The 15,481-nt window shown below is 42.3% G+C and overlaps 1 protein-coding gene across 1 annotated transcript in view; it reads left to right on the forward strand.

Moving 5' to 3' along the window:
- Positions 1–2,831: 2,831 nt before the first annotated feature.
- PDE11A (phosphodiesterase 11A) overlaps positions 2,832–15,481 on the forward strand; it is a 376,001-nt gene continuing 363,351 nt past the window's right edge. The window contains exon 1 of the mRNA XM_028123415.2: positions 2,832–3,743. Coding sequence (XP_027979216.1) covers positions 2,832–3,743 — 912 coding nt within the window. The remainder of the gene's footprint in view (positions 3,744–15,481) is intronic.

Genomic DNA, 15,481 nt, shown 5'->3' on the forward strand with positions numbered 1-15,481 from the left:
GCTAACATTTATTGAGCACTTTCTATGTATCAGGCACTGTCCTGATTGTTTTTTAAAATTTAATTCTTGATCACCACTATTTCCTTAGCAGCCTACATCTCCAGACTACCAATATTCTGTGCTTGATTCACTGTCTCCTAGGTGGTCTTCCTCCTGTTTCTTAAATACTCCAAATACATTGCATCTCTCAACTCTGGCACTTGCTTCCTCTGCCTGGTACATTCTTTTTCCCAGATATCAACATAACTCATTCCCTCATTTCCATCAGATCTCTGCTCAGGTGTCCCCTCCTCAAAAGAGCCTTTCCACTACCTCATCCCTTTATCTAATCCCTTGCCAAGTTTTGTTTTTCTTCACAGCACTTATCACAATGTTCTCTTATTCTGTATATTTATTTTCTTCTTTGTGTATTGGCTGTCTCCCCACCTTCTCTGTGAAGGCAGAGTCTTTGTTTTGTTCACGGTTGCATTTTCAGTGCCAAGGCCATGTTCTTAATCATGCTAAGCTGGGAAATTTGGAATTTTTGAATAAGAGCCTTTCTTTCTCCCGTGTGCAACTTCTGGTGCTGTTAGAGGAGTGTTTAGAGAACATTCTGCTCCAGCCCCTGCATCTCTATTACTACCCTAAATCCTGGCACCCATAAGACTCAGCTGACACAGGTGGAAGACAGTCCGGTGATGTGGCTGAGAGCGTGCCTCACTCTGGAGCCAAACTAAATGGATCTGCACCCAAGCTCTGCCATCCACTGACTGTGCACCCTGGGTATGTGACTCAACTTATCAGAATTTCTCCATCTTGAAAGTATGAGAAGACTCCCCACCTCCTAAGTCTGTTGCGAGGATAAACTAATCTTTTAATTTAAAGTGACCAATGCTGGGGTGCCTGGGTGGCTCAGTTGGTTAAGTGTCCAACTCTTGATTTCATCTCAGGTCATGATCTCAGGGTCATAAGATCCAGCCCTGCATCTGGCTCAGCACTCAGCACAGAGTCTGCTTGAGATTCTCTCCCTCTCCCTCTGTCCCTCCTTCCTCCCCACCCCAGGCGCATGCTCTCTCTTGCTCTCTCTCTCTCAAATAAACAAATAAAATCTTAAAAAAAAAAATCCATAAAGTGATCAGTGCTGGGCGCCTGGCTAGGTCAGTAGGTAGAGCATGCTGATCTCAGGGTTGTGAGTTCAAGCCCCATGTTGGGTGCGGAGCCTACTTAAAAAAAATAAATAAAATGATCAATACATAGCAAGTACTTGATATACCTTGTCTGCTTAGCTCTGAGGACATCTTCAGCAGTAATCTTTACTTACTGTGTTAGGTCATCTGTGTGTGCCTGCCACATGGAAGCACTGTAAAGTCACTGCTTGCTTCCTCTCTAGCTCTTTTCTATTACCCTCGTTGCTGTCATTCTGTAAGAATATGTCTAGATTGTCTTGCTGTACCAGGGAACTAGATAGTTCCCAGTCTGCTTTTGTTTCTCACCAAAGAGAGCCTTGAGCATCAAGAAAGTGTTATCAGCCTGCTGTTCTTTCCTGGAAAATCACCTACATTTAACCACTAGGTTTGGAAAAGGCCCAAGGGAAACTTGATGTTATTCTCGGTCTAAATAGCTGAGACAAGCCAGATCTGGAGCATCCCTAGGTCTGGAGAAAGAAAAGCTTCCCACAGAGGAAAAAGCTTTACCCGCAAAGACCTAGGATGTTGGTAGGAAGGGAAGCATTGGTGGCCTTGCCAGACTGGGGAAAGAAGGAAGAGATGGTCAGTCATCCATGAAAAGAAGAGAAACCACCCATAACAATCAGGACTGCCCTTAAGACCGCCTTGCTATACGCCCCTGCTAGGCAATGTCACCCTAATCCAAGGGACTGTGTTTTATACCCTCCCTCCATGTACCACCTTTCCCCACTCTCCCAGGTCCATGAATTTGGTTAAAGTCATAAGCTAATGGGTAACTTCATTTGCTAATTTCGGGGAAATCCAGTTCCATTAATATTTACTGAAAGCCCACAGGAGCTGGGCAGTGTTAGCGGGCAGTCCCAGGAATCTTAGGAACCAACAATCCACAGTCACATCCCAGAAAAATAATCCTCCCTTTCTCTGAGCATCCTCATTTCCTTGGAGTCAGCTTCTGGGTCTGATGCCTGCAAAACACCAACACTTCCTCGTACTTGGGTTCCCACTGGGCTCCCCTGGGGCCTCCTGGAAACGCTGGAGGATTAAGGGGCGGGGAATTGGGAGGGCTGGGGAGGTAAGGATGGGAGGACGGGGAAGAAACCAGGTGCGTTTCCCCCTTTAATCGTGTTCCAATTAGGAGTCGGCCGCGTTCCCAGGCGCCGATTCCGGCGGTCCAAAGTCTCTTCCAGGAACCGCCGGGCATCCTGGGCGGTGGACTCCGGCTGGTCCGGCGCCCGAGCCTCCCTCCAACCCTCCCCACCCCCCCAGCCGCGGGCTCCGTGCCTCACTCAGGGGCGTGTCCTGCCCTACCTCCCTTTTCACAGTGGTCCACTCAGCCGGGTACGGCGGCAGCGGGCGGCGGCAGCAGCCGGAGCCAGAACAGCGATAGCTCGGACTTTCCAGACTGGAACTGTGGCCACGGCAGCAGCTCAGTGGGGGCACCTGTGCGGAGCAGGAGTAGCAGGACGAGGGGGTGGGGTTCTTGCCAGCCACTGTCCGAGCCCGAAGGAAGGGGCCCCTCCCAGCTGAAATTCCTCTGCTCCGCAGAACCTCGCACGGAGCTGGGAAGACTGGTGGGGGTAGACATGTGCAGCACCAGCTAGAGGACTGGGGTAGGTAAACGTTTGGTCCGAGTGTAGAGTGGCCGTGAAAGCTGTGTCTGGGATCATGACAGCCTCCCGCCTGGACTTTGGGGAGGTGGAAACTTTCCTGGACAGACACCCAGAGTTGTTTGAAGATTACTTGATGCGGAAGGGGAAGCAGGAGATGGTGGAGAAGTGGCTGCAGAGGCACGGTGGGAGTCAGGGGACGGTAGGCCCGAGGCCCGCAGTGGCCGGCACCAGCAGCTTGGCTCACGGTGGTGGCAGAGGCAGCGGCAATGTTGCTGGTGGCACTGGACCAAATAGCTCGGCCAACAGCCAGCCCGCTCCGGGTGGCGCGGACTGTGGTGGGGTTCCCCTGAGTCCCAGCTGGGCCAGTGGCAGCCGGGGCGATGGGAGCCTGCAGCGGAGAGCTTCTCAGAAAGAGCTCAGGAAGAGTTTTGCTCGCTCCAAGGCCATTCACGTGAACAGGACCTACGATGAACAGGTGACCTCCCGGGCCCAGGAGCCCCTGAGCAGTGTGCGGCGGAGGGCACTTCTCCGGAAGGCCAGCTCCCTGCCCCCCACCACGGCCCACATTCTCAGTGCCCTGCTGGAATCGAGGGTGAATCTGCCTCAGTACCCCCCTACGGCCATGGACTACAAGTGCCACCTCAAAAAGCATAATGAGCGTCAGTTCTTCCTGGAACTGGTCAAGGATATCTCCAATGACCTTGACCTTACGAGCCTGAGCTACAAGATCCTCATCTTTGTCTGCCTCATGGTGGATGCTGACCGCTGCTCTCTCTTCCTGGTGGAAGGGGCAGCTGCTGGCAAGAAGAGCTTGGTCTCCAAATTCTTTGATGTGCATGCAGGAACCCCACTGCTGCCCTGCAGCAGCACAGAGAACTCAAACGAGGTGCAGGTCCCCTGGGGCAAAGGCATCATTGGCTATGTCGGGGAGCATGGAGAAACGGTCAACATTCCTGATGCCTACCAGGTAGGACTTTGCATTGTCCCCCTTCCAGAGCCCCATTGGCTTAGAAGCTGAGCCTTCTTTACCCTTTGGCATCCAGGAACACATTAATTTAGATTCTTTACAATACTAATCTTGCTACTTAAATTCCCTCTGAGTTTAGACCGGTTAGAATGTTAACTACACCATCTTTGATGTAATGGTCTTTTCCAAACACACAGTGGTTTGTGAACAGTTCACATATCACAAGGACTACATTTTGCACTCATTAATATCACATGTTTCTCTGTCAAGATTCCTTATCTTTAAGAATATCCCTGTATGGTTTTAGAATGCATTTGTGAGGTGCTTGGAAAAAAAAGTCTGCTCCAGAATACTAGTGTTAGTTTGAAGAAAATGGGATGTTGGTGTCTCTGATGTCTTTTGGGACTGTAATAAATTTCATTCTTTCAGAGTTGGATGGGAAACAAAGTACCAAACTACTTTCACATCCCTTAGCTTAAAGTTGCATACATTTCAAGGTAGGGAAGAACAGAGGAGGAAAATCAGAGGAAGAGTGGGCCTTTTTAATTGTTTCTGTTACTGAGTTTAGAAAGGTTGGACAAATAGAGGGATTATTTATCTTGAGGCTTGAATATAGCATTTTCTGCTGTCACCTTTTGATAAGACTGAGCACGTAGGTTTTTAGTTCGTGAAACAAACAAATATTGGTAATTTTCTTAGCAACTCCAGAGGCACTCAGCAGGGTAAACACGCTAGTTTCAAGTGGAAAAGGAAACCCAACATGCTGTTTTCTGGTATTTCTAAGCCTTTCATTTTCACGGCGACTTGAACTTGATATTAGATGCCAGATCCGAAAGCCAGTCAGTTCTAATTTCTTTAGTATCTATTCACTGAACGTGATGAAACTGGATGTGCTTTCTATGAGACTTCTTCAGGGTTCATAAGAATTGAAAGTTCTTATCCTTGGTTATGAAAGTTTTGTGGTCATTTGATGAGCACTTCTTCCAGTGTCTAATAGAGCTACCTGTTTCTCTAGAGTTTGGTAGCTGTTGATCAGAATAGCAAAAGTGGTGGGAAGAAGACTGAGGGCAAAATTTTCTCCATTTCATCTGAAAGTTGACAATTTTACATAGAAAATTGACTGGCTTGGACTAAAACCAAGTTTCACATTTTTGTGATGCATCTGTCAGTATAACACTTTCATAGTCAGGGATGCCTGTCAAAATACCCTCTTCATTAACCTTTTGTTATTGATTAAGTGCCTTATTCATTGTACCCTCCTTGAAGACTGATAGTTTTAGGTCAAGCAATGCAATGAAAGAACTTTCATAAGTGTCTGCTTCTCTGTGATCTTGGAAAGGCATAGGAAGAAAGGAAACATTTAATAGTTGGGATGTTGAAGATTCTGTAAGAAGTTGAACAATCACAAAGTATTTTCCTTCGCATTCCTTCCACATTCTTATTGTGTGTTTGGGCTAAAAAAAAAAAAAAAAAATCCCTTCCTAGTTGGATGGCACTTGTTAGAACACAGAATTGCAGTCTATTCTCTTCATTGCCTTAACTTTTTCTTGTTCTTCCTCAGTTGATATTCTCCTATTTCTATGAGCTTTTATTTCTTGCTCTCCTCCTTCAACTCCCCGCTTGTATTTAATATTGTCCCCATAACCACCTTTTCTTCCAGAGCAGAATTCCCAGCTTTCTCAGCAGTTGACTTGCCTTCCTGCTGCCTGGAATCATGGCTAGAGGTGTTATCAGAGTTACAGACAATCGGGTTTGTAGCAGCTGATATTTCTTTTGGGCCCTACTCGTACTCTGAAGACAGAATGAAAGCAAAGTTGCCTTTGATATCTGGAAGCTGACAGTGGGAAAGGAGAGTCCTCAGGGTGGCAGCGATGGCTGTAGAGAAGACAGGTTGTTGGGAGGACTGGCAAAAGGCAGGTAGGGGGAGGGTGTGATACTGGCTGAGAATTTCAGATCTGTCTGCATCATGCCTTGTCTTCATTTCGACCGGAAATGAAGAAAAGTCTCTTTCCTTTCACCACTGCTTCTACTATATATTTCTATATTTTTAACGTGGTGTGTTTTTCTTCACTTTTTAATGCTACTCTTCTTCAAAAACAATACTTTTTTTCTTTATTATGGTGCACCATAATATGTAGTCACCATTAGTATGACCTTGGGAGAATTTCTTAATCTCTAAGTCTCAATCTCCTCATCTGCAACATGGGAATAATAACATCTATGTGGCAAAGATAAAAATAATTGTTTGGAAAATAAAATGGGTATCGCATTATAGCCCCTAAAACAGTACCTGCCACATTGCAATTGCTCAGGAAATGGTAACAATTTATGATGATAATGATGATACTAGTCTGCTAGAATTCTTTTTCTTTATTTCATTTTCAATTCTTCTTCTCTTGATCAGGGACTGAGAGATGTGGACTCAGCACATTTTGACCAACCTACTCTTTCCCTGAGCCATGTTCCACCCTTAAATAAGTATTTTAGAACATCTTTACATTCAAGGAAGATAGAAATATCTCTACCCTTCTACTCTCTACTTCAGATTCCTCTAAATGTGATTGGTAACACTTGACCCTATCCTATCCTATCAAAAGTTTTATGCTTTGTTCCTTTTAGAAACTCATGCAATATAATTTTTACGGAGTTGTATTAATGCTGCATCCTTCCTAAATTCTAGCATTTTCCCCCCATCCTTTCCATTTCTGACTCTTATAGATTTCTCTTAATGAAAACCGACAACCTTTCAAATGTATGATCTTTTATCACAGTGTTGTTGTAATTCTGATCCTCTGTAAACATTCTGAAGTTTCTTTGTAAAAATATAACCATCCTTCTCTGATTTTTTATTACCTACTATGTTTTTAAGGTGTTTCTTGCTCAGATTCAACTAGCATTCTTTTTCTTCTTCGGGAGGTGAAATTTTTATGATACAACGTTTCAAAATTTAATCATCTGAAAATAAAGCTGATGATCCTCTTGCATTTAGAATATGGGTGAGAGAAAAGCATTAAAGATACTTATGAAATTATGATAATAAGCAAGACATTCTGGAGTCAAGAGTAGACTAATGAAATACTAAAGTCGAATACAAGTTCTGACAGCAAAAAAACTCCTTAGTTTATTTCATTACTTTTCATTACTTTCTTCAATTTGTCTAAAAAACAGACTTGAAATTAGAAGGAAAAAGATTGCAAGTGGAAAAAAATTCATTTTAGGTATCCAGTATGGATCATAGTGACTGCCATTTACCTTTTTTTCCCCTGACAGTTATAAGTTATTAAACAGCCCACTTTAATATAGTAATGAAAAAATTGCCCTCAAGAGGTTGAAAATAAGAGCACTCAAGTAACAGGTGTTCTCTTTGAGATTATTCTGAGCATTCAGAATATAGCACTTTAAACATTAATAAAAAGTGTGAGATGATATTTTTGTTAGTGTTGATAATGATGATACAGGTGTTTGATGGGCTTTGGGTCTGAAAAGCAGCCAGGATGTTTTGTTAGGTGACCTGGGAGGAGGAAAGGGGATGACGCAGAAGGGTTACAGGTGTGCCAGGGTTTCAGAAAACTGATCTGCTTACACTACAGATTCATTTATTCATTAGTTCCAACAAACATACACTGAGCGCCTATTTTACCTAAGGCCTGGGTAGGGGGACTGTGGGTATACAAAGGTGAGAGGACATGCTTTTTTGCCCTCCAAACACTTATATTTGAGGGGCATATACTATATACAAACAAGTATATACTAAGCGCTGTACTTAATAAATGTTGCAGATTAATGATTAGTCTCAGAGGAGAATGGAGTCCCATTGTGACTGGCCTCATGATGGAAGACTTCATGGAGTAGGTGCCATTCAAGCTGAAAAAAGGGTTAGATTTCACCGTTGGAGACGGTTGTGGGTTTGGGGCTCATGATCCAGGTGTAGTAAAATGGCTTCAGCCGAGACACAGTAATGAGCAAGCACAAGATGTGTATAGGGCACAGTGAATGGTTTCATTTGGCCAGAGTATTGCCCATGCTATAGAACGAGTATGCAAAAGTAAGATGAAGGCAAAAGAAGAAAGAACCTTGAATGCCTGACTAAAGAACTTGAATTTTACTAACAGTCGGTGACTAACAGTTACAGGGAGCCCTTAAAAACATTTTAGTAGGATCAGGGTGGTGTTTTGGGTAACCTGGTGGCAGTGGCTGAATGGATTGAACAGGGGGAGGCTCAAAGCTGTGGCAATAATTAAGTCTATTATGATGATCTAGTGGAGCCATGATGAACAACTGAATTAAAGCAGGGACAGTGCAAATGGGCAGCAGGGGACAGATGGAAGATGTTCTGCAGGTGTGGAGTTGGGCTAAGAGGGAGGGAAGATAATGCCCTGGATGATATGGAGAAGGGTGCTGCTGTTATCAATAACAGGAAAAGAAGCTGGGTGAGTAGAGATGCTAAGTAGAGCCAGCTATGTAATTTGTGGAGTGTAGTGCAAAATGGTAAAGCAGGAGCCTGGTTGGAGGTGAAGTTAATCTTCTCTTCCCAAGAGTATGTCGCCTCAACCCACAGCAGACATGCAACCCCCTAGTGATTTCAACCTCCATGCTGAGAAACTCTGTACCTGAATTGGGGGTAGGTAAGGGACCCTCACTGAGTTCCCTGCCTAACTGGTCATAATGCTGCCAGCTCTGGGTGAGGATAACCACAGCCTTGCTCTTCTCTGTGATGGCATGGGGCATGCACCTGACCTTCCCCACACTCCCACCCAGATCCCAACCAGGAGCAGAGGGCAATGGCAGATGTGGAGTGTGGCCTCTCACTCAACCAGGGTGACATGGTTGTAGCCCCTGGTCACAGGGGAAGGGTGATGAGGTGGGAGGCCTGGGACACAACAGAACATGGATAAATGACCGAGAACCGGTCCTGGGCAGGCAGTGGGAGCGAAGACTGAGTGTGAACTAAGGCTTCAAGATTTGGGGTCATATGCCCCTGTTCCATTGGACTTCACTTAGCACAAATTCAAAGATAAAATTATTAAGAGTTTCCTATAGCATAACATTAAACCTCAGGCAGGGGGCCCCGAGGCAACGGCACCAGTCATGTGTCCATGAAGCTGGCCTGAGTCTGAGTCATTTTGAGTGTTAGGTGGAGAAGTTCAGTTTTGTTTCGGCTAGTGTCTACTGCTTCCTTTCACATGGCCTCAGCTCCATTCTAATTACATTATGTGCCATTTTCAATGCCTGGACTGTGCTCCTCTATTTCTGTGCTTTTCATCCTTTCTGCCAGGATCACTCTTTCTCCATATTTTCTCCTTCAAATCTTGCTTTGCCTTCTCCTAATATAAGAAAGGCGGAGAGCTGATTGCTTATCCTTGATGAAAAGAGATGGAAAACAAACAAAAATTATACACAAAGTCATATTTAAGAATGCATTCTACTATACTGACATATTTATTATATGTATTAAATAAGAATATGCATAATGGTATTTTATAATTCACTTTCATTGAATTTCATTTTAGAATAATCTCCATTGAAATAACTACATTTAAATGTGTTTGGCTTCAGAAGGTATTAATTTCATATATCTAGAAAATTCAGTGAGGAGTATGCTTCATTCCCTGATGAGCCACTGCTGATAGACATGGGTCCTGTGATTGAGTTGCTGAGATTTGCTTAAAAGGCAGATGTTGATCCTACCCCAAGGCTGGTATTTAAAGGAGTTACATGAATTCTTGTTTCAGCCTTGCACATAGTGTTTTAAAAATTCCCCTAAGCCCACAAACATGTTCACTAGCCTAGAACCAGAATTGATTTTGTGCTTGAAGCAGGAAGCATTTGCTGTTTCAGCCCCTCTTCCTGACAGACACATGATCATGATAAACACAGTGACAAATTGCATTTGCTGCTTTGTACATGAGGATAGATTACAGAGAAATACAGTTCCTACAGAATCATGGGGAGGTAATTTAAGGTTAACTTAATTTTTTCCCAACCCATAAGCTAAATGTTTACTAATCTGACCAATTTATTTTGGTTCCTGAGGTTTGGGTCACCTGTTTATTTACAAGGTTAGCTTAATTTGGAAGTTAGTGTTTCATGTTTAATATAGTGTTGAAAAGTCATATGAAGCTTTCCTCTGAAATAGCTTTGAGTCGTTTTATAGGAAAGTCAACAAGATCCTTGACATCCACTACTTGCTACTTTAGTTACTTATTTTAAGGGTGGTGTTTTGCAATATAACCACATTCTTTTGGAAAGTGGAATTTGAATCATAAAGGAAGCCGTTTAGTCATAAGAGAGTAGGTTGGGTTTCTAATATTTGGGGAGAAATGTTGGTTCCTGGCTATTTATAGGCATTTTTCAGGCTAAATTTATTTTTATTTATTTTGGGGATTAAAATAGTACAGAAGGCTTCCTGGTATTAAAAAAATGTATATTTTCTATAATTCCAATGGTTTCTTATTAATTGGTTGGTTTCATTGACTGTTGAACAGTGGTTTTATACATTAATGATAAATTGTTTCCTATCATAAAATATAGCTTTAGGCTACTGCAAATTTAGTACAAGGAATCTTTTTTATCTAAATGAAAAAATGAGGAACTTTTGAGAGCTTTTTAAGGGTGTCAATTTTTTAAGAATTTGAGCATAATGATAGATGGGAAACTGAAGCTCCACTGTGGATTAACAATAACTCTATTTATGGAGCACTAATTATGAGCCAGGCGTTAGCTCATTAGCAAGCATTGTCTCTTTTAATCCTCTAGACAGTTCCCAGAGGTAGCTATTACCACCCTCATCTTCAGAAGGAGAAACTGAGGCTTGAAAGGGTTGAGTTATTTGCTCAAAGTCACTCAGGTGGTGAGAGAGCTGGGATTCAAAAGGAGATCTTTGGACTGCAGAGCCTTCATGCCTACCGTCCCCAGTGTGGCCTCTACTGACCACTAACTATTATATGCACACTGATAACTGTACCTTTGCCTTCTCCTTTTCTCTGCCAGTTTAAATCCTCTCACCCCTCAAAGCCCCACCTCATGAAACCCTTGCTAATCCCTGCCCCATCCCACCCAAACTAGACAGGATTTCTCCCTCTTTGATATTCTGTAATGCTTTAATGTGCTTCTTTCTATTTTCATAGTATTATAACTATTTGGATACTACATGACCTCTTGACCATGAATTCCTCAAGATCAAGATCATGACTTCTTCATTTCACATTCTGCAGTAGGTCATGTATGGATTCATGCAAATCTATTCAACTGAGGAGTTACACTAATACACCCTTTATGTGGTCAGTTCAGCCACCTCTAAGCACAAAGTTCAGCCTGTGCGGGCCATATAGATAGCTAAACCAGGAAATTCATCCCCTGAGCACATCTTTTACTCTTTAGACCTGATTTTGTAGATTTTTTTTTTTAAATAGGGCTTACGAAGCCCAGATAACTGGTCAATTATCTGAATTGCTTGTCTGTATTAATCAAATCTTCATATTAACTGCTGGGCCCCTGTCTCCCGACCCCCTTCACTTATATTTATTTATTTATTTTTTAATTTTACTTTATTCCATGTGGAAACTATGGAGAACATAGACTGCCACTAGCCAAATATCAAACTAGCAACAGCTCACTGCCAACTTCTTCTTGGCCAAAGCATAAGATGGAGCATGACTGTTCTGGCTAACTGAATTTTCTAGTTTTCTCATGATTACCCCTATTCATGCAGTATAACTTCTTGAAGGTAAAACACTCCTTCCAGGATAAGGTCTTAGAGATGTTAGAATTTTTCTCTGAAAGTCCTTTCAGACATGAGAGATTATATTGACTAACCTGGTAATTATTTATTTTTTGGGAACATTGCACTTTCAAGTTTATTGATTATATTTCTTATGTTTCACATACTCTTAAAAGGTGTAAAAAAATTCCAGTTCTGAGATGGTTGCATTTACAAACTACTCATTCCAAGATGTGGTTATTAGATGTCCATGGGGCATGTCCAAGTGAGAGCTATCTCTTCCCCTTCTATTCCCTATAGTTAGCATCAATAAACTGGGCTGGTTGCTACACCACCCCTCCATCCCTCCTCCCAGCTGAAATAACAAAGTATCTAATGGTAAACCATACAACTACCCTTGTTATATAGAAATGAACCACCATCCCTACTTCTGAAAAGGAGGGTGCAACTACCAGAACCCTGAGAGAGAGTTCCAGCTGTGGGAGAGGGGCCACCCAGCTAGAGCTGTGGCCTGAGGGAGAGGAATGCAGCCACTGATGAACAGGACCTGGAGGAGAGGGAGCCAGGAAATGTTACCCTCCTCACACCCTCTTCCCCTGTCAGTGTCACTCAGGGGTTTAACCCAGGCTTGGTTGAAACCAAGAGAGCAAAGGGAGTCCTCCCTGGCACAACGATTCATGGGAGTCAGTCTTCTGGCACAGAACAGAGTAGTAAAACGCAGTAAGAGCATCTGGAGAGCCAAATGGGGACTATTCAGAGTCATCGGGATATTTCTTATTATACTCACCAGGAATGTGAGTGTGTGTAGAGACCAAGTCAGGTGGGAATATCCATCTTTGATGTGAACACTGAATTTCATCAGTATATAGAAAATAGTGATTGAAATCTGTTGAAAATGAATTCAGGAATGCCATATTGGTATTTGGCTGTCTTGTTCTGTCCAAGTAATTTTGTTTATTCCCCATATGCTATTTCCCAGAAGAAACTCCATAGGAGGCAGCCAAGACCAAACACACCTAACAGGGATGAGATGACTTTGGTCTAGTTAATGGAATTTTTCCCTAAACAACCTGATTAAGCCCATTTACTCGAGAAATGAATTTGTCAATTACTAATCATCTTGTTAAACTGTAAAAGCCATCAGCGTGTAATAGAACATGCTCTAGACTTGGAGATAGAAGTCTTGAGTTCTATTCCCAGTTCTGCCTTACTGTTTTCAGCTATAATAAAGGCATAATATGTCCAGACATGTCTATCCCATAGTATTTTGTAAGGATCTATCTATTAAAACCAGTGTTAGATTCTAATGAGATAACGAGAAAGAATATTCAGAAGGGTAAAGTAAGAAATGTAAGACTTTATTCATATTTTTAAATGCACAGTACAACAGGCTTTATTCACAGGGACTGGCCCGGAAAGGTCCTTATGCATGAAAGGAGAAGTTTGATTTAAAATGTGGTAGTACCTCTATTGACCATATTTTCTTATTTTCCGTATTCTAGATGTTCTGGTTTTGGTGGCCTTGATCCTGCAAAGACTGCCCCTCTTAGGGGTAGCTAATTCCTAGAGATAGCAAAGGACTCCCCTGCAAGTGCACCTGTGATATACTAACCAACCACCCCAAAGAGCCCACATCCCCAACAATCTCCTTTAGCAAACTCTCACACACCAAGCCAGAATCCCTTTGCTTATGTCACCCCAGGGTCCTAGACAACTAGGGACCACCCCTAGAGTCCAGAGCCTGCTGAAATTCTTCAAACTATCCAATACTAAATTGACCCAGGGACCCTACCCTGCAATTTCTTCCCAAGATAACCCCAGTAAAGGCTCTGGGCCATGTTCTGCCCTCTCCCTTTCTGCCTCCCAACTGACTCTGGTTCTTCCCCATAGGGCCCTGCATGGTGTGCCCTGCCTCCTGTGTTTAGGGATCTGTGAGTATAACCTTCCTCCTTCAAGACAATCATTTCCATGTCATTGTGTCTTACCATACTGGATTAAAACAAATTTCAGGCACATTTCAGGATAGTACCATACATACATGATGCCTTATACATAGATAATGATTGCTTTAAAATGTAAAGTAACCAAATGCTTTAAATGAATTTTAGACGGTCAGGATTTACTGGCCATAACACATATCGTGCATTTAACAAACATAGTTAATTTTTTTTTACAACTGATGAATATGCCTGTTTTTCTAATATAACATGTAATCCCAAAAGTATACATTGGGTTTCTGTGCTGTAAATTCCCCCATAATGTCTCCAGATTGACCATTTGTACTTTTATTCTTGAAATCCTAAAGATTTTTTTAAATGACAATATTTGGATCTAGTACTTATAAACTAAATAAATTGTAGCAGCTGACATTAAAGGGTAAATGAATACTAAATCATGGTGCTTATAATCAAGCTCTAATAATTTATTAGGCTAGGTGGAATCTGTGATGCAATTTTATTTTAAATGTGTTGACTATACACCAAATAAAAGATAGGCTTTCTTTATTTTATGTTTTTCTGTTTAGATATGTTATTGATTTTATGCTATGCACTATCCTTGTACTTATGCTACCTTTATTTATCAGATTGTCAGAATGTCCTAACCTTTACTTTTTTCAATTTAAAGAAATTAGATGTTACTCCTTTTTCATTTAAATGGCTGTATGCAGTTTAATAACCTAATAGTTTTTATGGGGATTTGGCAACTTAATGTGTGCATGATTACATATTTAAAATTTTAATAACATCTGTAATGGAATTAAATGTAGGCTTGGGAAATTGTGGGAAAGATTGTCTCAGGGTTGCTAAGGAAACCAGTCTAGGTTTTTCTGTATAAAGTCCTCTGGAAAGGTGACGCTATAATCCCACCTCTAATGGCCACCTTTATGGAACATCTGCATTTCCCCCTTAGCTGCTTCTTTTTGCTTCTAGAGAACGACTACTACCTGATAGGGAGGGTATATGCTTTGCATCTGTTAAGGCTGGTTCCTTTTTCTGTCTTCAGGTGAGAGCAGGGTCAGATTCTTCCCTTACTTCCTCTTCTTTGAGCACTGGCTTTGAAGGCCCAGGACAGCCATGGCATCCCCTTTTTACTATAATCCAGAGATTGATATGCAGAGAAGCGAGGAGGAGAGGAGCCAGTGACAGTGAATGTGCCAAGCGTTGACCAAGCAGGCTGAGGAGCACAGAATCTCTGGAAAGGAGGCTGTTAACACAGCTGGGATCCAAGGCATTTTCCCCCCTCTCTCGTTGCCATCCATTTCTTTTTTTTTTTTTTTAAGATTTTATTTATTTAGTTGACAGAGAGAGACACAGCGAGAGAGGGAACACAAGCAGAGGGAGAGGGAGAAGCAGGCTTCCCGCTGTGGAGGTAGCTGGATGTAGGGCCCCATCCCAGGACCCCGGGATCATGACCTGAGCCGAAGGCAGATGCTTAACGACTGAGCCACCCAGGTGCCCCGCCATCCATTTCTTAAATGAAGAAACAGAAAAGCAGCTTCTGATTTGGTCCCTTTATGTTTTCCATGCCTGCTGTGAGTCCCATTGAATAACCAGAAAGGAACTGGCACTCAGGGAGTGCGTGCTAATTTAAAATAGAGCAGGAAAACATTATTCCACCTCTGAATTAACCAAATTGAGATGATCTGCTAGGTTAAATTAAAGAACAAAAAGGTCAACAGGGGAAAGAGAAACCGCTGTCATCGTAGGGATGTTTTATACCTAAGACCTTGAGTTTCTGTTGAAGAAGCAACCAATTTTATTCTTAGAGATAACCTGGAAGGATCAAGCATTTATGTATGTAGCAATGTAACAAAATTAATCATTTCACGTGGCAACTTTGTGAGACTGTAAAATTTAATGCCAAAGTATATGGAAATCACTTGATGAAAATGATATGGAAAGATATGAAGCTATAAAATGAAACTGATGTGCTTTCTCTCTAGCAAAGGAAGGTACAGTTTACTTCCAAACCACCTCCTCTCTTTACTCTTGACTGTTGATCTGACCCTCCTCCTTGA

This window comes from Eumetopias jubatus, unplaced genomic scaffold, assembly GCF_037043125.1.
Source record: "Eumetopias jubatus isolate StellerSeaLion01/CBP00866 unplaced genomic scaffold, mEumJub1_p1.0 scaffold_3, whole genome shotgun sequence".
NCBI classification, from domain to species: domain Eukaryota; kingdom Metazoa; phylum Chordata; class Mammalia; order Carnivora; family Otariidae; genus Eumetopias; species Eumetopias jubatus.